General features: G+C 46.3%; 1 protein-coding gene across 3 annotated transcripts in view; it reads left to right on the top strand.

Annotated features, from left to right (window-relative positions):
* The window catches only part of DYNC2H1 (dynein cytoplasmic 2 heavy chain 1), a 1560829-nt gene that overhangs the window by 1032552 nt on the left and 501440 nt on the right, over positions 1-26837 (top strand). For all 3 annotated transcript variants that reach the window (XM_086935265.1, XM_086935264.1, XM_086935263.1), the window contains one exon: positions 19239-19382. In XM_086935265.1, coding sequence (XP_086791391.1) covers positions 19239-19382 — 144 coding nt within the window. The remainder of the gene's footprint in view (positions 1-19238; positions 19383-26837) is intronic.

Genomic DNA, 26837 nt, shown 5'->3' with positions numbered 1-26837 from the left:
TGGTGCTGCATTTCTTTTGTTCTCCAGAGTGTGGCTGAAGGGCATATCGTGTGCTTTTGTTTTAAGCATTCGTGTTAATCGCAGCTCGTGATGGGCTCAGCAAGTAACACAAATGCTTTAAACAAAAGCACGCAATGAGCCACACAGCCACACTCTAGAAAACAAAAGGAATTTAGCAGGAGGAAGCACTTGCTAAATACCTCTTACTCAGCAAGTTACAAATGCCGGTTTTTCACTCCTGCTTCGGTGGCGCGAATACTCTCTGAGATCTGTGTGCACGCCACTCGCACAGCAGTGCGCGCTCGGGGGCTCTGATGTGCGCGGGCGCCCAGCCGCGCGGCTTGCAGGGAACACTGGTCAGGAGTCACATCCTACTTCGGAGAGCCTAGAGGTTCAGACTTCAACCAGCAAAGTGAATGTCAATTCATTCCCCATGACTCCTCCAGATAGGAAGGTCAAGAGGACTGAGTCGGTTGAAAAATGTATGTCCTCCTTTGCAGGTCTGGCATTCAGATTGTCCAGTGGTTTGTTTATTGGGTTGCTACACACATGCCTCTTTGAGACATGGCCAATGAGATCTTGCTGGTTGTTGTTGGACAAGACATGGCTAACTATATAATCTGCACTGGTCTAGATATGACTAATTGCCTGGGAAAGATAGTTGGGACCAGTGCTGTGTTCCGCCAATATGTGTAGATGATTTCCGCAGGATTTCTTGGAGATGTACAAGACTATCTCATGGAAATGTCCTTTGATGGCTCTCACCTTTTTTGTGAAAATGCAACTGTCCATTCTGTTACAAGAGATCCAAGTGTTACTTTCCAAGGGTGCTACCTATAGGGTTCTAGACAGAAATAGAAGATGATTGTTACACATGCTATTTCCTCATGTCAAAGATGGACTGCACCTATGGCCCATTTACTACTCAATGCCTTTTTACAAAAGGACAAATGAAAAATAATCACACTGGCTCAGACATTGTCTGCTCTGAACATGGGGGACTGGATGGTGTCCTTAAACTTGCAGGAAATGTATTTTCATATACCTGTAGTTAGATATGGGAGTCTCTAGTTAGAAGTGGCTTGCACCCTGTCCAAGTAGGGACCCTTATTCTAATCAGGGTAAGGGGATTACATAGCTAAGATAACCCCTACTCAACCCCTTGGTAGCTTGGCACGAGCAGTAAGGCATATCTCGGAGGCAATGTATAAAGCATGTGTACATAAACACACAGTAAGACAGCGAAAACACTACAAACGGACACCATAACAGTTTAGAAAAAAAAAATAACCAATCTTCATCTAAATAAAGCTAGACCAAAACAACAAAAATCCATCATACACAATCAAAGATCTCACTTTTAACCCCTTCCGTGCTGATGACGGCCGGGAGCCGTCATTGCACACAGTGCTCGTGTGCTGAATACGGCTCCCGGCCGTCATGACCGCACCCGCGATCGGAATGTGCCGCACAGGCGCAGAATCGCGGCCGCACACAAGGGGTTAAAAGATTCAAACAGTTCAGTGCATAGGAAACGATGGATGCGTTACTTTTTTGCACAAAGTACCTGGGATTCATCAAAGACGAAAAGACGCGTAGGAGAGATGAGGCGCTGGAAAACAAAGTGATGCATTGATTCCTTACAGGGGCGGAGATGCGTTGATTGCTTTCTGCCAGAGGAGGTGATGCGTTGATTCCTTGCCGCTGTGCAGAAAAGGTGATGCATCAATTCCTTGCTGCCAGGGGAGCTGATGCATCGGTTCCTTACTGCGAGGGGAGGTGATCCGTCGAACTCCAGACATGCTGCCTTGATTTCTTACTGCTGCGCGACGTCAATGGAGAACTTGCCGTACAGGTGCGATGCGTGGAAAATCCAGGTGCGCCCGGATCGATGTGGCGGCAGCGAAACAGGCATTGGATTTATATTCCCAGCCATGTGCAGGTGATGAATCAATTTCTTCAGTGGCACAGCTGGGCCTACGTCAGAGTCGGAGCGGGTGTCTCGGATGTAAGAGACATGGTGCACAGGGCTTGGACTGCGTCGATCTTTCGGCTGCATGGCAGGCACTGCGTCAGGAAAAGCAGGCGCTGATGCACGATGCATGGATTTTCTTCTCTTCTATGGAGCAGAACCACCTCTAAGGGGCCAGAACTGGAATTGGCACCGTTTGACAGGTTAGAACTCCCAGCAGAGGAGTTAAGGGGCTGCAGGTGACGTCTTTGATGGCCCTGAGACTTCTTAACAGGAGGCAATCACACACAAGCTCTTGATGAACCTTGGCAAGCAGGATAAAAAAAAGCAAAACCCAGCCCTTTCACTGCCCAAGACAGAAGCAGCAAGCAGTTGGCCAGCACAGCAACACACAGAGTGGCAGTTTTCTTCCTACAGCTTCTCCAGCTCTTTTTTCGTGGCAGAATCTACTCTTAATTCAGAAGTGTTCTAAAAATGTGGGGTCATACCTCTAGCACTTATACCAGTTTCTGCCTTTGAAATAGACAAACTTCAATGGGTAGTCTTTGTAGTGCACAAGGCCTTGCCTTGCTATCACCTGGCTCTGGACACACTACAGGAGGATGGAGACAGCTTTGTGTGAGGACAGGCACTGCCATGTCCAGGTGTCGGTGACAACTCCTCCCACCACTCTAGTTCAGGAATACCCATCAGCATGGTGATGGGCCATCAGGATGAGCAGGGCACACCTCTGCTCCCTTTATGTGACTTCCTAGAGTGAATGCATAAACAGCCCAACTGTCAGTCTAAACCAGACATGGATTTCACAAGCTGACAGAGACACAGAATGGTAAAGTAAGAAAACGTCCACTTTCTAAAAGTGTCATTTTCAAACATGCAATCTAAAAACCACGTTCACTAAAAGATGTATTTTTAAATTGGGTGTTCAAGGACCCCAAAACTCTAAATCTCTATCTCTTCTCAATTTGGAAGCTACACTTGTAAGATGTTACAAGGTAGCTCCAAGGATAACCTATGGGAGAGATAGTCCTGGTAATAGTAAAAATTGAAATTAGCAGTATTTCACTATCACGGTATGCAAAACACACCAGCACATTTCCTTCCTTTTAAATACCTCACCCTGCCCATGGGGCTAACTTGGGCTTACCTTAGGGTTGCCTTACATGTAGTAAAAAGGATGGTTTGGGTCTGACAAGAGGGTGCCCTTGCTAGCTGGATGGCAGTTTAAAACTGCACTCACTGACACTGCAGTGGTAGGTCTAAGACATGGTTGTAGGGCTACTCGTCGGTGGCACAATCAGTGCTGCTAGCTCACTAGTAGGCATTTGAATTACAAGGCCTGGGCACACACAGTGCACTTTACTAGGGCCTTACCAGTAAATTAACTAGGCCAATCATGGATAACTAATCACAATAACAATTTACACAGGGAGCACTTGCACTTTAGCACTGATCAGCAGTAGTAAAGTGCCCAAAGTTCAAAAACCAGCAAAAACAAAATGCAGCACACAGTCAAAAACAGGAGGTCAGAATCAAAAAAGAGAGGGGAAAAACATGCCAAGAATAACAGACGTTACCTGGGGTTCAAGGTCCGCCCAGAGCCATTTCAGTTTGCTGTGCTCACTTTCAGCCTCATAAGTGCCCTGCAGATGTTCATGAAAGTGATAACAGTGCTCACTACCCATCTTAGGAGTTTAGGAATACCAGTTCTCCCCTACTTCTATGTTATGTTAATACATTTATAAACCCCTCGGGTGTCTTGGCGCTGGCTCAGCATAGTATATGTGGAAGTGAAGAAATGCATTAATTATTAAAAAGGCAACTTTTCAACAATTTTCTGAAAAGTAGGAAAGAAAGAGCGAATTTGATAGAGAGCAGTAAGGTATTCCAGAGTTTGGATACTCCTGAGGCATAACAGCTGCCGCCCCATTACTGCCTTTTAACCCTGGGGACGGTGACCAGAAGACATCCTTTTGAGCGTATGTTCCTACAGGTGATCGCGGCCTGAGTTGTAAAGTGTGTTAACCCCTTCGCTGCTATGCCTCTAGGCAGTTATGGGTACCCATACAAGCATGTGAATTAGAGGACATTTTTCAAAATTACTTTTTTACACATAATCATACGTTTAGAAGGCAGAAATGCAAAGTAAGTCAATTGGTAATAACACTTGTTCTACTATTCGGTGTTTCCCTAAGTCGCCCAATAAAAATGGCACCTCACTTGTGTGGATAGGCCTAGTGCCCGCGACAGGAAACGTCCCAACACGTAATGTGGACACATCAAATGTTTCCAGTGAAAACTGACCCTTTTTTTCCAATGTACCTAGTTGTGGATTTTGGACCCTAGCTCTGCTGGCACTTAAGGAAACCTAGCAAACCTATCCATTTTTTAAAACTAGACACCCAGGGGAATGCAGGGTGGGGGACTTGGTATGACTCCCACTAGGTTCTGTTTCCCAGAATCCCTTGCAAACGTCAAACTTTGTGAAAAACAAAAACAACTTTTCCTCGCATTTCTGTGATGGAAAGTTCTGGAATCTGTAGGGAGCCACAAACTTCCAGCCACCTAGCAGTCCCCAAAGTCTCCAGATAAAAATAGTACCTCACTTGCGTGAATTGGCCTAGTACCCGTGACAGGAAACGGCCCAAAATGCAACGTGGATACATAACATTTTTCCAATGAAAACTGACCTTTTTTTTTTTTTTTTTTAAATGTGCCTAGTTGTGAATTTGGTACTGTTAGAACTGGGGGGTCTCTAATTGGCTGAGGTAGGTATCTTAGTCCAAATAGAGTCCCTTGCTTCTAAGTCAGGGAAAGGAAGGACACCTTCTCAGATAGCCCCTGCTCACCCCCTCGGTAGCTTGGCACGAGCAGCCAGGCTTATCTTCAAAGCAAATGTGTAAGTTGTTTGCAACCACGCTCTCAGCAACCCAATATTGACACCACAAATGGACTCCACACAAGTTTCATTAAAAAAATGATTATACGTTTATAAACAAGATATACAATGAGTCTACACAATAAAAATCCAACATATGGTTGTTTGTAAGATTTCACCTTGCCGGTTATTAGGCCAGCAAGCCCTTGTAGGTTCTTCCAGTCTTAATGAGCAATTCTCTATGATCCAATGCAGTCCTAATGCAATGCTATGTAGTTTGTAATGTGTAAAGCAACAATAATGTACTCTGGCACTGACGGTCTCTATGCCACTCTTACTGACTCGCGGTAAGCCTCTGCCAAAATATGCCCCCAACACGGGCATGGTGAAAAACAAAGTGCAGCTTCACACTTTGGCCCCGGTACTGCCACTCCTCAGCAAGTACAGGCCGCTATACAATCTTGAGCGGAGGCTCGTGCTGTGAGAATGGGAAAGGCCGAGAGCGTTTCTCTCGGACCCCACACCCCGCCCCAGGCGGCGACACACACACGCTCGCTGAGCATTACCTGGAGGTTTTGACCTCACTCACCACTCCTCGCCACTTGGGCCTCCGATTCGACTGTAGATTTTGGGCAGTGGGACTCGGGGCCCCCCCGCCCCCCAACAGGGATGGTTCAAGGTCCCTCCTTGGCAAAGGCAGGCTCACTTTAACTCCAGGTGTGCACTGTCACAGGACAATCCTCACGAAGGTCTCAGGCTGCATGAAGCACACACACATAGCGTCACTGAGACTCGCTTGAGTTCGGGGTGCACACGATTTCAGGGCAATCCTCACAAAGGTCTCAGGCTGCACAAAGCACACACACACAGCGTCGCTGAGACTCACTTGTATTCCAGTGCCCACGATCACAGGGCAATTCTTACGAGGGTCTCAGGCTGCAAAAAGCACACACACACAGTGTCGCTGCGACACACCGGGAAACATTTGTGTTCCTGAGTTTCCACGACAGGGAGCTGGCTCTTCTCGGGCCCTTGGGGATAAGTTACTTCAGGACGCAGCACACAGCAAAGTTCTTTCGCACAGGGGGACACAGCACACAGCAAAGTCCCTTATGCCTCTCCTTGGTTAAATCAGCAAACTGCAGGCCAGCCCCAGAACACACAGCAAGGGTCGGTCCTTTCCTTCAGTCTCTTCAGCTGTTACTTCCTTGGCAGTGGTTCCTCTTGACCAGGAAGTAGTTTCAATCCTTTTCAGTCTTGATCAGTTCCATTCCAACGTCCAGAGGTTTCTGCTCTCATAGTTATACCCCTAAATGTCTTTGAAGTCTCTGTGTTCAGAGGGACACTGACCCCTGTCCAAACCAGTGCTGGATGTCTCCCTGCCAGTGACACCTCTCTTCCTTTGATAGTGGGGGTCTGGATCTTCAATCACTCAGCAGGAGATGGAGCAATTGTTTTATGGCAGCAGCCCAGGGCTCTTCACCTCCAGGGGCTACTCCTCCCCCCTACACTCCAGAAGCAGGTCAGCCTGTTGCTGTCTCACCTCCTCCCCTGGGTCAAGACATTCCCTAGAGCCTATCACATTCAAATCCAGACAGTCAATCCACAACCAGGCAGAAACACACAGAAATATTGGAACACAAAACCCCAGCAACTTCTAAAAGAGTGGTTTCTAAATACACAATGCAAAAACCACCTTCACAAAAAGATGTGTTATTAAATTGTGGATTCAGGCACACTAAACTTCAGCTCTCCATCTTACGCCTATGGGAAGATAGGCTGGAAACAGTGAAAAACTAAATGGAGAGTATTTCACTGTCAGGACATTGTACACACCTTAGTATATGTCCTACCTTTCATATACGCTGCACCCTGCCCAGGGTGATACCTTGGACCTACCATAGTGGTGTCTATTGTGCATAAAAAGGGAAGGGTAAGGCCTGGCAAGTGGGTGCACTTGTCAAGACAACATGACAGTTTAACAAACTGCGAGCAGGCGCTGCAGTGGCAGGCCTGAATTCTCTCTTTAGGGCGACTTGTGTGGGTGGCACAATTAGTGCTGCAGGCCCACTAGTAGCATTTGCATTACTAGCCCTGGCACACATAGTGCACTTTACTAGGGACTTTTACTAGTAAGGCAAACATACCAATCATGGACAACCAATTAACATTTCACTTTACACAGGGAACACTTGCACTTTGACACTGATCAGCAGTGGCAAAGTGCCCATAGCATCTACGTTGGCAACACCATGTCAGAAAAAAGGTCTAGGGGGAAGGCAAAAAGTTTAGGGAACTTTAGCCAAAAAGGGCCAAGTCCAACAGGTACACTAGCAAACCTGTACATTTTTGAAAACAAGGCACCCTGGGGAATCCTGGATGGGGTGACTTGTGTGGCTCTCGCCAGGTTATGTTATCCAGAATCCCTTGCAAACCTCACACTTTGTAGAAAAACACATTTGCCTCACATTTCTGATAGATACATCTGCCAGTGGATTCCTCACCTTGTGAATATCCCATGCGCAGCAGCCAATCGGAAACCTTTGTAGCTCTCCACGCCGGCGAGGTCATGGACGACGTCACAGAGCGTACGACTCCGCTCGCGGCCCCGCTGACGTCATTGGATCCATAATAGGGCCTCATCGGCGTGATGACGGCAGTTCCCTTTTTTACGCGCCGTCGTCGCCAACGGTTTTTTGAGACTCTCCTTAGTTACATTGTCATTTCTAGTGCTTTCGTCTGTTCTTCTTGTTTCCTTTCTAAAATGTTGGGAAGAAAGTCCGGTTTTAAGCCCCGTAGAGAGTACGGGAAGCAAATGTCTATGACTGACCCGCATCACGTCTGTGTTTTGTGCTTATCTTCGAATCACGACGTCGAAGTATGTGCGTGCTGTAGGAAGATGAACCCGAAGGCATTGAAGGAAAGGGAGGCGAAACTATTTATGGCCAAGATGAAGAAAAAAGAGAAGGCGAGTAAAAGAAATTCAAGATCAAGATCGAGGTCGAGGTCTCGATCCGAATCCAGGTCGGGTTCGAAATCGGCTTTGGGGCATTCGAAGTCAAAGAGGCATAAGAAGAAGAAGCACTCTTCAAGGCGCCACTCTGATAAAGAATCGGCGCCATAGTCATCTTCTCCTCGGCGTCCCAGAGATGACGTCGATCCATTGCCTTCTAATCCAGCTTCACCGGTGAAGGTTGTGACTCCTGAAGTTGAGGTGTCTCAATCTCCGACGCCGGCTCCCTCGGATTCGGTTCACTCTCCGGATCTTGGTGAGGTTGAGGCAGAGCATGAGGATCAGGAGCAGCCTGAGGAGGTTCATTTATCGGCGCCGGCTGGCCCGACTCCAGGATCACCGGCTTCAGGGACAACGCTGTGTAATTATCCTCCATTCCCGGCTCCAGGTCAGGACCCATCACATTACCTTAACGCAATGTATGGCGTCTTTGCGAGGGCAATGTACCCATCTGGTGCACCTGCAGGTCCCATGGGTCCTTTTGCATTTAATTTGGGTGTTCCCCAAACCTATGCCCAGGCTCCGTTTATGCCCTTTATGCCAGCAATGTCGTCCTGGAACTTTCAGGCGCCGAGAGCACCGACGCCGTATCAAGAATCTCCGGCGCCGTATCGGGATTCTCCGGCGCCGTCTGGTCATCCTCGTTTGGAGTCTGTGGCGCCGCCGGATCCACGTTCGACGCTGATCCCGAGGCCGACGGAGTCGGTCGTAGAGCCATCGACTCCAGCCCCCAGTATCCGCTCCAGAAGGGAATGCCAGAGGGCAGTAGAGGATGAACGCTATCGCCAAGAAATGGAGGAAGGTGAACTTCCTGAATCAGAGGACTATTTTGCGGAGTTAAAGGACGCCAGTGGCCTTGATGTCTCACCTGAGTGGGATTTTCTCCTGGCCCGGATGCTCCCTCTAAGGATGCAGCTCCATATCATATGGTGGTGAGAAAAGCTGCGGAGTTATTGGACATTACTCTGCCTTCTACGGAGTTTAAATCCAATCTTCTGACTGAAGTGTTGCATTCTCCCTCATCTGTGACTGAACCTCTATTACCATTTAATGAGGCAATTTTGGAACCAGTGTTGGAGGTTTGGAAGACGCCTTTGTCTGCTCCTGCGGTCTCCAGGACTGCGGCACGGAGGTAATGGGTGGCACCTGAAGATCCAGAGTTTTTGTCGGCTCATCCTTCGCCTGAGAGCCTAGTAGTGCAGGCTGCTTGTTTAAAGAAATCTTCAGGGGCTTTTCCTCAGGTTCCGGCTGACAGGGATTCAAAGCGCATTGACCAGTCTGCCAAAAAGGTATTCTCATCTGCAAGCATTGCACTAAAATCCACAAATGCTACCTGCCTGATATATCTATGCCTTGATGGATTCTTCCAAGCAGTTGCTGCCAAAACTGTCTGATGAAGATAGAAACTTTTTTCAGGAAGTTTTGGATGACACCCAGGCAGCTGCTCATCAAGTTATCCAGAGCGGCCTAGATACGTCTGACTCAGTGGCAAGGATTATCTGCTCTGCAGTAGCAACGAGAAGGGGGGCTTGGTTGAAGTCTTCAGACTTTTCTTCTGATGTGCAAGGTACTTTGTTAGACTTACCATTCGATTGCACAGTACTCTTTGGTAAGAAGGCGGATGCCGCTCTTGAGAGATTCAAAGATTGTAAGGCCACAGCAAGATCACTTGGCTCACAAACTCAATCTAGAGGATCTTTCAGAAAATATAAAGGATTTGGAAAGTCGTCCTTTCGTCCGCAAGGACAGCCTTGACAGCAGCAACAGCAACAACAGAACACGCTGTACAAGTCCTATAGGGGAAAAGGCAGAGGTCGTCCACGAGGCTGTCACCCCTCCTCCTCCTGTTCTTCTACCTCACCCCCTATCACTGCAGCAAAGCAGCCCTAGATTCCCCATTCTCAATTATATTGGTCCTGTGGGGGGTCGGCTTACCCATTTTCTGCAGGATTGGGAATCGGTCACTACAGACCAGTGGGTTCTCAATCTTGTGGCAAATGGGTATGCTCTTCCCTTTCGGGAATTTCCTCCAAATTACCCTCCTTGCCAAGGGGCTTTCTCAGAAGAACATCTCTGTCGCCTACAGGAGGAAGTTCTGACCTTGTTAAAGAAAGGCGCGATAGAGGTGGTTCCAGAGCAAGAAAGGGGTCAGAGATGCTACTCCTGGTATTTCCTGATTCCCAAGAAGGATGACAGGTTGCGTCCAATCCTGGATCTCAGGATCTTGAACCTTTATCTGAAACAAGAAAAGTTCAAGATGCTCACCCTTGCGCAGGTTCTTCAAGGGCTGTTGGAAGAAGACTGGATGGTGTCGCTCGACTTGCAGGACGCGTATTTTCATATTCCTATCCTGGAGTCACACAGGAAGTATCTCCGGTTCACGGTGGGTTCGCAGCACTACCAGTTTGCGGTCCTTCCGTTTGGAATTATTACTGCACCTCGAGTCTTTACCAAGGTGATGGCAGTGGTGGCAGCACATCTCAGAAGGTCGGGGATTCCGGTTTTCCCCTATCTGGACGACTGGCTGATCAAAGCAGAGTCTCCAGAGAAGGTGTTACATCATCTGCGAAAGACAACTCAGTTGTTGTACAGATTGGGTTTTTCGATAAATGTACCCAAGTCTCACCTGGTGCCCTCCCAGCGCAACTGGTTCATAGGTGCGGTACTGGACACAACTGTCTGTCGTGCATTCCCTCCTCCTCAAAGGATTCACAACATACAGGAAATTATTCCCTTGTTTTACAATGGAGCGGTTGGTCCGGTCCTGAAGGTCCTTCGCTTGCTCGGTCTGTTTGCTTCCTGTATTCTCCTGGTCAACCATGCACGCTGGCACATGAGGGCACCGCAGGCAGTGGTATCAGCACAACGGGGATCTCAGGGAGTCTGTGAGGATCTCCAGAGAAACTGCAGCGAGTCTGTCTTGGTGGAGCGTGGAGGGCAATCTGTCTCAAGGAAAGCCCTTTCATCTGTCTCCATCGATTGCCACGGTGATAACGGATGCATCCACTCTAGGGTGAGGTGCTCATCTGGGGGACCTGGAGATCAAGGGTCTTTGGTCTCCGGAGGAAAGGTTGCTTCACATCAACCTTCTGGAGTTAAGGGCGATTCGTTTGGCGCTCAAGGCCTTCCTCCCTTCCCTTCGCGGTATGTCAGTTCAGGTCCTGACGGACAACACGATGGCGATGTGGTGTATCAACAAGCAGGGAGGAGTGGGATCGCATAATCTCTGCAGAGAAGCTCTGCATCTCTCGTCCTGGGTTCAGGACCACCAGATTTGTCTTATGGAAAATCATCTGGCCTGAGTTCTGAACGTTCATGCAGACAGTCTCAGTCGGCAGTTCTCAGCCGACCACGAGTGGAGGCTTCATCCGGAGGTGGTTCGTCACGTCTTTCGGATGTGGGGAACTCCTCGGGTGGACCTGTTCGCCGCTCACGAGAACGCCCACTGCCTGTCGTTCTGCAGCCTCCAGTATCCAATGCAGGGAGCGTTGGGGGACGGATTTCAGTTGAGTTGGGACTCACAACTCCTTTACGCGTTTCCTCCCATACCCTTGATTCCTCGGGTTCTTAGAAAGATTCGCCAAGACCGGGCCCAATTCATATTGATCGCCCCGGATTGGCCAAGAAGGGTGTGGTACACAGATCTTCTCCACCTCTCCTCGTGCCCGCCGCTCCGTCTCCCTCTCAGGGCAGATCTCCTCTCTCAAATGGAGGGGCAGGTTATACACCCCCAATTCCAGACCTTACACCTTCATGCCTGGAGATTGAACGGGGCAACCTGAATTCTCTTTTCTCTCCCACACGATGTGGTGGATGTCATATTATTGGCCAGGCGTGACTCCACCAAGTCGATCTATTCCTATAGATGGTCCAAATTTGTTTCCTGGTGTGGAGAGAAGTCTATTGACCCCTTGAGGGCTCGTTTGTCCAATATTCTTCAATTTGTTCTTTCTTTGGCCCAGCAGGGTTTTGTTGTGTCAACTGTAAAAGGCTATTTGTCGGCCTTGTCGGCATTCCTTTGTTTGCCGGACCAGCCGTCTTTATTTAAGTCACCTATTGTTTTACGTTTTATCAAAGGTCTTACCAACAAATTCCCTCCAACTCCTTTTATTGTACCTCAATGGGACTTGAATCTTGTCTTGACTTGATGGGCTCACCCTTTGCACCCTTACACAAGTGTCCCATGAGACTTCTGTCTTTCAAGACTGTTTTTCTTGTAGCAATTACCTCAGCAAGGAGGGTAAGTGAGCTTCAAGCTCTGAGTTCGAAACCCCCATTCCTGACCATTCATGCTGCGAGAATGGTACTTAGGACCAGGGCTGATTTTCTGCATTACATCTGGGGCAGTCCATTACCCTCCCTACCTTTTATCCTCTCCCTCACTCTTCCAAGGAGGAGGAGCGGCTTCACCGTCTAGACCCTAAAAGGGCGGTGAGTTTCTACCTCGATAGGACTAAAGACTATCGTGTGGACGACCAGCTTTTCGTTGGATTTGCTGGCTGTATGAGAGGGAAAGCGGTGCAGAAGCGCACTCTGTCGAGATGGATAATCCTGTGTATAAAGATCTGCTAAACCCTTGCTGGTAAGGAACCTCCTCAGGGTATAAGGGCTCACTCTACTAAAGCAAAGTCATCAACGTCTGCTTTATCTAGGGGGTACCTGTTGAGGATATTTGCAGAGCTGCGACTTGGGCCTCCCTCCACACTTTCGCAAATCATTACTGCTTGGATGCCGAGGTGAGGAGGGATGGCCACTTTGCGTGCTCTGTCCTCCAAGATTTCTTGGTATAGCAGAGTGGACACCCTCCTCCGGGAGTGGGGACTGCTGTGGGACTCTATCCACAAGGTGAGGAATCCACTGGCAGAAGTATCTATCAGAAGAAAAAGTTACTTACCTTCGATAACGCTTTTTCTGGTAGATACAGTATCTGCCTGTGGATTCCTCACTGACCCACCCACCTCCCCGTTGTCCACTCTTCTATACCTGCTAAGTGTATATTTCTTTTTTTTTAATTTTAAATGGATCTATTTATATGTTCATGCATATTGCATCGGTTTCACAGAGTGTGTGCTATTTTAAATACTGTGTACTATGTATACTATTACTGTTATGTCGGTCCATCCGTGTGCCTCGGGGGCACGGAAAAAAGGGCGGAACTGACGTCATCACGCCGACGAAGCCCTATTATGGATCCAGGGACGTCAGCGGGGTCGCGAGCTGAGTCGTACCCTCTGTGACGTCGTCCATGACCTCGCCGGAGTGGAGAGCTACAAAAGTTTCCGAATGGCTGCTCTGCAGGGGATATTCACATGGTGAGGAATCCACAGACAGATACTGTATCTACCAGAAAAAGTGTTACCGAAGGTAAGTGACTTGTTCTTCTGTGATGGAAAATTCTGGAGTCTTCATGGAGCCACAAACTTCCACCCACCCTGCATTCCCCCAAGTCTCCTGATAAAAATGGTACAACACTTGTGTGGGTAGGCCTAGTACCCGTGACAGGAAACAGCCCAAAACGCAACATAGACACTTCACATTTTTCCAGTTAAAGCTGACCCTTTTTTGCAATGTGCCTAGCTGTGGATTTTGGACCCCAGCTCTGCCGGCACCTTAGAAATCCAACAAATCTATGCATTTCTGAAAACTAGACTTCAAGGGAGATCCAGGATGGGGTGACTTGTTTGGCACTCACCAGGTTCTGTTTAGCAGAATCCCTTGCAAATCCCAAAGTTTGTAAAAAAAACTAATTTTCATCACTTTCTGTGATGGAAAGTTCTGGAATCTGCAGGAAGCCACAAACTTCCACTCACCCAGCATTTCCTCAAGTCTCCCGATAAAAGTGGTACCTCACTTGTGTGGGTAGGCCTAGTGCCCGCGACAGGAAATGGCCTAAAACTTACCATGGAGACATCAAAATTATCGATTACAAAAGACCTTCTTTAGCGAGGGAGTAACATGCACTTTTGATTCCCGGGCTTGGCGGCCAATTTGGGAACCCTATCAATCCCAGATACATCTGAAAACTAGACAACTGGGGGAGTCCAGGGGGGTGACTTGTGTGGATTCCCCAATGATATCCTACCGAGAATCCCCTGCACACCTCAAAGTTAACTGAAAATTCACATTTTTCCCAAATTTTTCCGGGACCAAAAACTCGGGTGACTCCCTCACAAAACTAAGTCCTTTTGTGATCGATAATTTTGAAGTCTCGTTCTTTCTCAAAACTGTACCTTTGTTTCCCAAGTTGGCACACCTCTGGCCCACATGTAATCCTCCTCTAAAGGGTGCTTGTTTTACCAAGGGCCTTATGGCTATAGAGGAGGCTGCTGCATGTATTGTACCACCCTCAAAAAACCCTCACCAAACACATACACTTTGCCATAGCAGACTGTGTGTTCTGGTGCAGCTAAAACTACAGAGTCATATGGCACACATGGCTACAAAACACTGCCTGTGGCATTGGTAAGTTAACCCTCTAGCTGGCCTTACAGTCCTAAGGCTGGGTGCACTAAACCACAGGTGAGGGCATAGTTGCATGGGCAATATGCCCCTACAGTGTCTGAGCCCAATCTCAGACATTGTAAGTGCACTGAAGCCATATTGAGTATATGAATAAACCCAGATCGGTTGACCTGGTGTGAGTGTTTGATTTGCTGAAGCGCTTGTCCATCTTCCACTTTGGTATAGCTTTGTGTGCCCTAAGTTGGCAGGGTATGCGCAGACGTGGGTCCCTTGCTCACTTTGCCACTGTATTCAAGCTAGCCTGGCTGATGACGGCTGATTAGCCAGAAACCGGTCCCAGGATGCTTGTTTCCGGACCAGGGAAGACATGGCTTGGAAGTTCTGGCTGGACTGTTCCCATGAGGCACAGGGTCAGACTGGTGTGCATATGGCCATGTCTGAACTTGGGCGGTGGAGTGAGATAAAGAATGATTATGGATTAAACCCAGATCGGTTGACTGGGCGTGAGTGTTTGATTTGCTCAAGCGCTCCGTCCATCATCCCCTTTGGTATCGCTTTGTTCGCCCGAAGTTGCCAGGGTATGCCCAGATGTGGGTCCATTGCTCACTTTGCCACTGGATTCAAGCTAGCCTGGCTGATGACAGCTGATTTGCCAGAAACCGGTCCCAGGATGCTTGTTTCCGGTTCAGGGAAGTTCTTGGCAGTTCGGGCTGGACTGTTCCCATGAGGCACAGGGTCAGACTGATTTGCATATGGCCAGGTCTGAACTGGGATGGTGGAGTGAGTTAAAGAATGATGATGGATTAAAACCAGATCTGTTGACTGGGGTGAGTGTTTGATTTGCTCAAGCGATCCGTCCATCATCCCCTTTGGTATTGCTTTGTTCGCCCTAATTTGGCAGGGTGTGCCCAGACGTGGATCCTATGCTCACTTTGCCACTGGATTCAAGTTAGCCTGGCTGATGACGGCTGATTAGCCAGAAACCGGTCCCAGGATGCTTTTATCCGGTCCAGGGAAGACATGGCTTGGCAGTTCGGGCTGGACTGTTACCATGATGTACAGGGTCAGACTGATTTGCATATGGCCATGTCTGAACTGGGGTGGTGGAGTGAGCCAAAGAATGATGATGGATAAAACCCAGATCGGTTGACTGGGGGTGAGTGTTTGATTTGCTCAAGCGCTCCGTCCATCATCCCCTTTGGTATTGCTTTGTTCGCCCTAAGTTGGCAGGATATGCCCAGATGTGGGTCTCTTGCTCACTTTGTCACTGGGTTCAAGCTAGCCTGGCTGATGACGGCTGATTAGCCAGAAACAGGTCCCAGGATGCTTGTTTCCGGTCCAGGGAAAACATGGCTTGGCATTTTGGGCTGGACTGTTCCCATGAGGCACAGGGACAGCCTGATTTGCATATGGCCATGTCTGAACTGGGGTGGTGGAGTGAACTAAAGAATGATGATGGATTAAACCCAGATCTGTTGACTGGAGGTGAGTGTTTGATTTGCTCAAGTGCTCCGTCCATCATCCCCTTTGGTATCGCTATATTGAGTACATGGACTGGGAGTTTGTCACTACGAACTCCACAGCTCTATGATGGATTTACTGAATGCCTGGAAGTCTGGTACCAAACTTCCCAGAACAATAAACCCACACAGATGCTAGTGCTGGGTTTGTTCTAAAATGCATCTCTGAAATGCCCCCTGAAAAACGACCGACTCTCTAGTGTGCAGCTGTCTGGTCTGCGCCGGACTGCCACAATCAGACATGTTTCTGGCGCCCTGAGGTGGGAGCCCTTGAGCTCTCATGGGTCAGGAACAAAGCCTGCTTGGGGTGGAGGTGCTTCTCTCCTACCTTGAAGCAGGAACTTCATTCAGGGGGTGAGCTTCAAAGGCTTCCTGCTTTTTGTTATGCTAGCCAGTGCCTCTCCAGCTAGTGGAGATGCCCGTATCCTGACCACAGCCCACTTTTAATGGGAAGGTTGGCAGGAAAATTAGTAAGCAGGAGAGGTGTGTCTCCTCTCAGCCAGGACCACCCCAAAAGTGTCCCAAGCTGAATTGACCGCTTCCTTAGAAAATCCTCCATGTTGGTTGGAAGGATTTTAGCCAATCAGGTTAGTCACCCCAAAGGGAGGGGACATACAAAGGGTGTAGTCACCCTAAAGGTTAGTAGCCCATTGGCTAATACCTCTCAGTACATGTAACACCCTAAATGCTGTATTTAGGGCCACCTTCTGAACCATGATCCTCAGATTCCTAGTGACCTAAAGAAGGACAGAATAGCCGTGCAGCAGTGAAGACTCCAGACGACAACTGATTTGGCCCCAGCCCTACCGGTCTGCAGCCCTCGAAGAAACCTGCTGGAAGACGCGACTCGCCTTGCAAGCCCAGTGACCTGCACAACCCTGGGCAGACAGCCTGCCTTCCCTAAACACCAAGAACTCCTGAGGACAGCAGCCCTGTCCACAAAGAACTCTACAACAAGGACTTACTTTCCTTATGGAACTGCAAGTCCTGTCCACTCTGCACCCGACGCCCACACCCGAGTCTGAGTGGCCCTCTGGTCCAGTGAAGTCTCTCCAGCGATCCTGACCTCAAAATCATCAGTGGCTGACCGCTCCTGGACTCCCCGAAGATGCCTGCAGCCTCATCATGAAGGGTCTTTGTGACTGCGACTGGCAAAGGCTCCCCTGCATCCTCAGCCCCCAGCTTTGGAGAGCCCAGCCAACGTTGCCCAGGCCTCTGTCCATCGACACCTCCTCTTACCTTCCCAGCTGTTGGTCACCTTCATCCAGCCTCCTGGTCCGTGACTTCGGCTACTTTTTTGATTCAGAAATCTCCCATTCAGTTGCATTGGGCACCCGATGCTGATTTGCACCCTGCCGCCTTTGAACTGCTAGTGATGTATGGTTGGTGCTGCTTTGTGGCCCCCCATGCTTTCTTAAACCCGCGGGGCCTGTGCCATGCAACAGCAGATACCTTCCTGCAACCAGCAACTCGTTGAGTGCCCCCAGTCTCCATTGACTAACATTGGGTCCAGTGACCTCTGGACCCGGCCTCCCCAGTGTCGCTGGTGGTGCAGTTTCTACTTTGATCTGACCCTTGCCCAGTGCTGGTCCCAAACCCCTAAGACTGGGTTCATAAGAAGTGTACTTATCTGCTATTGTGTATAACTGTTTACCTTCCATAGGATTACATTGTAAATCTTGCTATTTGCAGTCTGTCTGCCACATTGATAAGTTACTGCTACTGTGGATTGATACACTAAAATATTTTCAGTATTACTGCAAATGATTTCTGTTGCTCATTGCAAAACATTCCTACTGTACTTCAAAGTATTGCTATTTTTAAATTGATACTTACCTGTTGCCGAGTCCTTCTTGGTTCTAAAATAATAGTTCAAAAACAAAAAACACACACTGGGGGTCTATATCTGGGCCTATCATGCTCCAGAGGTTAACGCACACTAATAACCAAGTCAGTGGGCGTTGCTGAGGCTATATACCATTTAGCTTGCTCATAAAGTGCCAAACTGAGCAACCTGTGTATTGGGATTCACTTCAAATATTGATTAGACCCATACAGAGAAAGACTGGATGTCCATCGACGTCAGATGTAGATCATATATTCTCATTTGGTCATCCAAATAGGAATGGTGTGTCTCATGATGATTGAGACTAGTCCATAACCTATGCTTATCTGGGTCACATCTCCAAATGTAGTGAAGACCATGCGAGCAATGATCGTGATGGAGTCCGGTGCAGTGCAGTAAAATAATAAAGTGTAGTGAGGTTAAAAAATTGATAGAAGATCAATACAAAACTTTAATATAACTTGATCTCTCCCTTACTAAAAACAGGAACAGTGCAAAGATGCAGTCTAACCATATAACTGCATGTATCCGGCCTGACGTTGATGGACATCCAGTCTTTCTCTGTATGGGTCTAATCGATATTTGAAGTGAATCCCAATACACGGGTTGCTCAGTAACAAAGTCATATTTTTTCACAAAACAATTGGTCTTGAATATAGTCATTGAATGTGTGTAATCATTTATTGCCTGAGTGTACAATAAATGTTTAACACAGCCCTCTGATAAGCCTAACTACTCTACCATACTACCACAAAAGAGAGTAAGGAACTGTCTCTGTAAAACCTCTGGGGATCCACTGGACTCTATGCAAATTATACCTTACTTTGGTATAGTATATACAGAGCCAGCTTCCTGCATTCTACTATTCCAGATTTGTACTTTTTTCGCTTCCGCCTCATATTCGTTGGTGGTAGCAAAACCATCAATATAGATCTACCTTTAATTTACTCAGCTATTAATGATTTGTGAATCACGCCCCTAAAAAGGTATTGATTACAAAAGAGGGGAGCTATTAAAAGGCAGACGACTGTATGATAGATTCTAGCAAAGAATATCTGTGCCTTTGAGTGACGTGAAAAATGTGTGAGGAAAGTGAAATGATATGGCGGCTTTCGCTTGTGTAGCCGAAGTGCTAGCCTGTGATAACACTTCTTAGTAGAAGCAATAGCAGACCATAGTGTCGCTGAACCCGGTACAGGACCAAACCACCACAGGTTTTTATTTATTATATTTTTAAATAATAATAATAACTTGTTTTAATATAGGGCTTCATTACCGCACTAATGCCCGTCCGTCTCTTTGTGCGGTAAAAACTCAAAAGGGTGTTATTAAATTGTATGTATTTAATTGTGTATTTCATTGTGCATGTACTGAGGTTTACGTTCACACATGCATCCTTTGCAGTTTGATTCTCGGGGGAGTCCGTTTGAGCAGGACAGAGCGAGTGACGTGCATAGATTCATGTTTTTCTCGTTTGAAAATTGCACGCGGTGAGCATTAGATGGCGCTAAGCCCCAGTACCTCATTATGATTTTTTCCATTCACAGGAACGCGATGCCTATCTCCCTCTGGCGGAAAGCGGCAGCAAGATGTACTTTATTATTTCAGACTTGTCCAAAATTAATAACATGTATCGTTTTAGTTTGGCGGCGTTTTTGAGAATTTTCCAGCGGACTCTTCTTAATAAGCAGGTGGGTGACGTAATGCATGGCAAAATTACCGCAGGAATGTTTAACCTCTGTTATTAAAAAATATTCATTGCTCTCCGCGAATGCTTTTAAATAATACCTGTTATTTTTCAGAGTTCTTGTTTCCACAGATTTGCCATTGCATAGCACAGTCTTTAAAATGTAATACATTTTTTTATTAACGTACTCATTAGCAGTATACATATTCATATTCGAACCTGTGACGTTATGATAATACACATATCTCTACAGGGGGTACATAAACCCCGCAAAGTTCGAAGTCAACGTGCACGTCAACAGCACCCCTAAAGAGTGTATATTAAAATGGGATATAACAGTTTTGTTACGTTTAGTAGTCATTTGTTACGTTCGGGGGAATAAACGGGGCCGCTGGAATTGTGTGCTTCTTCGGCGTTTTCTGCATAATTATGGAATCACAGCATTTGTCACATATTTCATCATCTGCACATCTAAGCGTCTCTAGCTCAAACGGTTCGAAAGGTTAATACAGATGAGATGACACGTGTGCAGTGGAAAAGTCTTTGTAATGGTTGACCGATCTCATTTGAGTTGTTTATTGCTGTATGTGTTGTTATTAATGAGGTGAATGCTTTGCCTGGACAGTGTTATGGTGTAAAGCTGAAAACATAATGAAGTAAGGCGTTATCAAATGTGCCGCATTGTGGAACATAATTTGTCTTTTCTTTTCTTATAATTTAGTGTCCACCTTGCCGCGTAATCCACTGGCCCTAGTGTAGTGTAGTTCCTATTTTCCCTATAGGCCCTGCGCATTGGAATAACATAAACATTAGTGTAGACGTAGGACTGAGGTCATCTGTAGCAGGGTTTCCGTTCTCCCACAGAACTGTGCACAGAGATCTAGAACCTGGGTGAGTTAGGATGACCCAAAACTCACCTTTGTTTCAGAAATCCCCTTACCAAGCTAGCTACAGTGTCTCATCGGTAGTAATTACTTCCCGATGACTTAGACAATCCAGAACATGAACTTAGGGTACCTCAGGTATCGTGGAACACATGAACACTCTTTCGTTATATAATCATTCCAAACCGAAACTAGGAGGCAAAGAACACACGTGCAAGTTTGAAATGTTTATTTTTCAATGCAGCATTCTCAAACGCAGTATCTTGTATAATATCAACATACATATTATAAAAATCAGAGTTAGCAGCATAGTCACTAATCCATAATAAGCAAAAGGTATTAGCATGTTATGATGCAAAAATCTATAGAATTCTGTATCACCTATATTTCGCGCACCCTAATTAGCATATTGTATTATATCTAAGAAAGTCTCGTTTGGGTTCTAGCAGGGCGGTCCCATACCTCTAATTCTCAGTAGGAGCAGATCACATCAACAGCTACCAGCTCTCTGCATGCGAAGCATCAAGTGTGTTGTTTCATTCCCTGTAACTCTATCTTAAACCCACGTAGAGCCCAATGTTGGCAGCAATATTATTTGTGTTATGTCTAACGTGGTGCGAGGATCAGGCCTTCAGCAACCTTGTGTTAGGTTATTCTTAGAGTGTGCAGTTCTCGGTGTGCAGACAGTTGTACCAAGTGTACCAAGCACGACTGATACCAGAGCAATAACATATTATTCTCAACTAAATCACATCTTTCGTCTAGGTTGAAAGCTACAATAACAATTAGGTGTCGTGTGCAAACTAAAGCAGAAAGAAAATATGGCGTTTAAACATTTAATAAGCTCATGCTAACTTAACACAATATATAGAAACGTAGTAACTATATGACACCCCCCCAATGATCCGAGGACGGTTAAAAAAAAGAGAAAATATAAGCCAATACTCTATGAGAGGCAAAACATGACAGCAGAGTTCAATGATATTGAGCCAAGCTAATAGTATTTAAATGTATATAAGATTTTAATAACAAAAAATATGTATGAATGCCTACAGTGGCCACACAAAAAATATAAAAAGTCGAACTTAAGGCCTACTCCCAGTTCATAGGCCTAGAACATATGAAAGTCGAATGTTCGTATTGAAAAAGGCACCATTCAGAATTACTAAAAAGTCACGTGCCATAATAATGAAAGTCTTCAAAGTCACTCATGGGTTGAATGAATATGCAAAATAGGTAGCTACAGCTTCCAACATGAAATCACTGTCATCATCCGAAAACAGTTCAGCCATCCAATTAAGCAATGGGAAAGAACATAATTGCTCCTCCAACACCGATTCCTCTAGCAACATCAGAGGACAACTCAGTGGGTTCTCGAGAACGCTATGTGCCAGAAAGTCATGCGCCGCTGCGAATATGTCCCACTGACCCATTAGTCCATGCATCGCTGCCACAGCCATAACCCTTTCGCCAGAACAAACCAACTCGTGAGCAACTACGGGGCTCATCAGCTGATCAAAATTGACGTCAGGAGAAGTCGGTAAGCAGAGACACAAATCAATGGCCCAGTCGAAATCACAGCTCAGGCAATGAAACACAGGCTGGACACATGTGAAATAGGAAAATCTGAACGATAATCCAAAAGCCGTGCTTAAAGTCGCAAGCAGCAAGGAGCCATAGTAATCAAGCATCCGGTTGCAAAACTGCATCAGTAGGGGCTGAGCGTTTCCTTGCGCAGGATGGGCATCCATGTTTTAGAAAGCAAAATATCACCAGAACGCCTGCAGCCAAAGCCAGCAAAACAGGAAATCCGCCAAACAGGCTTGCGAATATAGAATGAAAGAACGCAGGGATAATACCAAATACTTTTTCAAATGTAGTCACGAGAACACTGCTAACCAATTTAAAAAAATGTGCTAGGCCGGTTGTGGAGGAGGCATTAAAGATTTGATGAACCAGCTCGGAGAAATGAAACGGCAAATCAGTATTTAAAAGTGCCTGCACCTCTGTGCGTGTGTTAGCTATGTGAAGGACATAAGTTTCGCGGGCAAGCTCAGGGCCACTTGCTTCTGAGACAATAGGGCTCTTATACGGCTCAAACCATTGAACTCCGTTCTCAAGGTTGGTATTCGTGGCCAAATTGAAACATCTGAATTCCCATGCGTGGGTGGATATAACACATTCTTGCAACAAACCACCCGTTCTGATACAGTAACCACATATGCGATACCGATTATTAACCCACAACAAAGTTCGTTGTTCAAAAGTAAATAACTACCGTTAGACAACAAAGTGAATGTGGGAACTATTGCAGGAACCGGTGTCCCCTTCAAAACACAGGCCAAATTAGGCTTGTCCTGATTACAAGAACCATGTAACTGGATGTGTCTGCACATTAGTGAGCGGTCAGGCGACTGTGTACATTCTTCACCATTCAGATTCACTTCATTCCCCTCTTTTAGGCATCTGTAAGTGTATGGTAAAGACCATGTCTCATGGGGGAAAGCACTGCCTAATGGTTCATATCGCCCTATAGCTATATATTTCATACAATTTGTAAATTTATACAGAGCAAAAGGTAAGGTAATAATACCATGGATAAGCCATGTAGCAGCAGTCACCTCAGCCACAGAAAAGGGCAAGGATTCTAATTTTTCAATGTGTAACATAGAAAATGATGCATCTCTCATTGAAAGCATGCGCTGTTTTTCAGTCAAATTAAATGGGGCAAATAGTGATGAGACGTTCATACAACTCCAAGGCACTCGACCAGACTTCAGAGTCTGCAGTGTCCAAGCAAACTGCATTACAGAACGCAATTGATTTTGACCATGATATAACACGGACACTTCATCATGTATAATGTCAACAACAGAAGACACAATATTGTTCAACGTGTAAATTCGGGAAGAAAGCGTGTTAATACTGTTATCGACAACTGCAAGTACTTTTTCTAAATTTGCTTGATCAATAGCTCTCAGGCGCTTAGCCGCCTCAATTTGAGAAACTTTCCAAATGTCATTGTAAATCGCATAAAGCCACCTTTTAGATCTACCTTTAGCTGGGCCTTTTATAAAATCGTTCAAATCCACATTATCATTTAATTGAGACAGATGTAGTTTAACTGCAGCTAATGTGGAATGTTGCAACCAATTCTGACACAGCTTTCCCACAGAATAAGTCGTGACAGTATAATCAGTTTCAAAACGGGGATCAATTCTGACTTGTGTGAACCCTTCAGCCAAACCCAGAAAACGACGTTGGCAAGAATCAGAACTCTTTTGCCACAATAGCCACCCTTTTGGATCCAAGCTGGATACATTAAAGGACGAATTGTATATTAGAGATTGTATCTCATGAATAGACAATTCGGAAAAATTACCCCAACCTGAATATTCTTCTAATTCGGGGATAGTTGGTGTATTTAACTTTTTAGAAGTAGCCAATCCAAAGCATGTTGTTTGGGAAATAGTAGAATTTAAAAACAACATGTGATTCGGGATGAGACATGCGCGGTGCAAAGCCTCAGAGCCTTGTACCTGCCAATCTTTGGTACCCCAAACCGATTTAAGGTCAATTATTCCCTTCCAGAACTCGTAGCCATCTACAGCCAACTTGTCTAGAAAGGACTTTGAATACAGCAACTTTGTATCGGTAAGTCTAACTTTGGACAAGGATTTTTCTGTTATTCTGAACTAAAATGACTCAGGATTTGATTGATTAAAATCTGTAAAATAACTGTATTTTTTCAGAAATGTACTGGAGCTTCCTATGAAAGGAGCTGGGCAGTGCTCCCACTGCGTGTAATTCACAGCAACCCTCCTGGAGTTCGTCTTATGGAGAAAATGATTACCATAATGTTGAAAACAAAACAAATCACCATAATTAATAGAATCTAAATACAGATCCTCAGCATTGAAGGCTGCATAGTATTTCAAATCAGAGAATAATGCTTCTACGGCCTGAATATCCCAATCATCAGAACGTATATTTTGTTTAATCACATCTCCCATGTTTACTCTAAGCACATTTGGAACATTAATCACTTCAGTGGGCCCATGTATCTGAAACCTAACCGCATCCCACACAATCCCATCAAGGACAGGCCAAGCTGTAATGTTGACTGTATTTAAGTTTCGTTTCAGTCTGTGCGCTGAATGTGAAGAGGAAAGAGGGGCCAATGTTCCATTAAGGTACCGAATTCCTGTTCTTTCTTTAACGTAGTGACCATCGATCAGGCAGAAAAAATAAAACACAAAACCAATTGACATAAAAAGGTAAAATGAAAATAAGATCAACCAAATGTATGTCCAAGGGGGAATTAAAAAAATGTTTTTTAAACAACGTGGCATATTTTGCAATAGTTGAGGGTTTCTTTGAAAGTTCCGAAACAGAGTCAAAAGAGAATCTGGACTGGTCAGCCAAACGAGTTTGTAAATCAGGCATCGATAAATCAGCAGGATAGGTGTAGTTTAGCTCATCAATGTTAGTATCAGGAATAGTATTTAATAAAGGACTGGATATGGCAGGCATCTCGAGGGACACCTCCTGTTCTGCACCAGATGTAATAGCCAGCACAGAGTGCCTCACCATGGAAGGACAGGATACAGCCGGTGTCATGCTATGAAGAATCGGCCACCTTGTGTGTCTTGACATTGTCAATAGAAATAAATCTGTTTTCCTTACGACCAGAAAGTGGTGGTAAAATGACTGTTCTTGTGCCCTTCACTCCAAGAACTCGAACCGGTGCACGATATGAGGGACCAAACTCTTTCTTGTTATCGATCTTCTCTCGAACCAGTTCTCCAACTTGGGGTAGCCAGCCAACTACCGGGATCTGCAACGCATCATCCGATGTGGAGGGCATATGTTCCTTTGCAAGACTGTCTCTGGTCTTTTGTAGATTCTGTAAAACATTGCAATGTTCATCTACGTCAAAGGCCGTGGCCTGGGCCTTGCAGTCTAGCCCATCGAGGTAAGGGACATACATCTTGATACCAAAGATCATTTCGTACGGGGTCCGCCCACCCAGAGACCTTCTAGGGAGATTATTAAGCGCACGCTGCACGCCCATGAGGTGGGCTAACCAGTTTCTGCCAGTGCCTATAACTCGAGCTGTCAAAGATTGCTTTAAGTCGCGGTTCATTCGTTCAACTACACTATTGCCCTCGGGCCTGTAGGGACTCGAAAACTTGACTTGGACCTCCATCGAAACCATAGCATCCTTATACGCCTTAGAGGCGAAAGCCGGACCCTGATCCGAATGGAAGGCACCACAGGCAAAAATTCCCACAAAGACTTGCAAATCCTTAATGACAGTACGTGAATCAGCGCTCCGATGTGGCCATACCCACACAAAGCGTGTGCATGAATCAACTGCTACTAAGATGTACTTGTATGCAGTATCAGAAGAAAATGGACCGCAGTGATTCAAATAAACGCATCCAAGCGGTTTATTCTAGATGTACAACTGTGTCTGAGGCGGACGCGCAGCAGTTGAAGGCTTAATCTGCTGGCAAATGTCACATTGAAGAACATAATCGCGCGTCTGTTTGTACAGTCCCCGCCACCAGAACCTTTGTTGTAGCTGAGTTACAGTGGCTGAGACGCCCGCATGCGCAGACGCCACACCTTCATGAGCCGCTGTAATCAAAGTAGCCCTGCGATCCGAGTTGGGAACTAGACGTTCGCCAACATCAGGGATTTTCACATAAGGAACCTTATCGGGACTTAAGTGGTATGTGTATTTAGAAGGGAACCCCGCAGGATATTTACTTCCCTTCTCTGTTGCAGCTACAGCTGCCAAGATGTCATCATCTATTTTGCTTTTGGACCTCGTGACTGCCGCAACTAAGTATTTTGATACCGCTGACTTCGCTGCTTCATCAGCAAGCGAATTGCCAACAGCATGGACCCCCACGCGCTGATGACCGACAGTATGAATCACAAACACGAGTGGCAGCTTCTCTTTAAGTTCCGCCACTCGGACCCAGATCGTTTTATGTTTTATTGTGCTACCTTTGGAGTCACGAAATTCATTCTGAATCCAAAAGAACAAGTTCTCATTGTAAGACTGGACACAGTAGTAAGAATCACTTACGATTAAAGTCGTCACACCAGGATCTGCGTACTCCAATGCAAGCATCAGAGCACGAAGCTCTGCTAATTGTGCGGTGCAGTCCCCAAGCGTCTGCGTGTGCACGACACTGGACTTGAACTCATCGTTCACCATGGCACCGACCACAATGGCGCAAGCGGAAACGTAGGCATGTTTAGAGCCATGCGCAACCTGCGCCGAACCATCAGTGTAAATGATGCAATGGAAATCCTCCAACGGCCGCATTGCTAATGGAGCAGGATGAACAAATTCATACTGTAAATACTCCTGCGACCGTAAAGTGGCGTCAAAAATAAACGTGACATCCTGGGACGTCAAGGACGCAGCCCATTGAATCCACCGAGGGTGCAAAGCTTTGGAATTAGGTACACTGGCTTTCGTAACCGCCTCTAAGGCAGGACACGGGGTAACAACCAACATGCGTTTTCCTTGTGACAGGGCACGTTCCTTAAGAATC

The sequence above is a fragment of the Lissotriton vulgaris genome, chromosome 8 (assembly GCF_964263255.1).
Source record: "Lissotriton vulgaris chromosome 8, aLisVul1.2, whole genome shotgun sequence".
In the NCBI taxonomy this organism is placed as follows: domain Eukaryota; kingdom Metazoa; phylum Chordata; class Amphibia; order Caudata; family Salamandridae; genus Lissotriton; species Lissotriton vulgaris.
The sequence above is the reverse complement of the archived record's forward strand: the minus strand, read 5'-3'. Positions and strand labels throughout refer to the sequence as shown.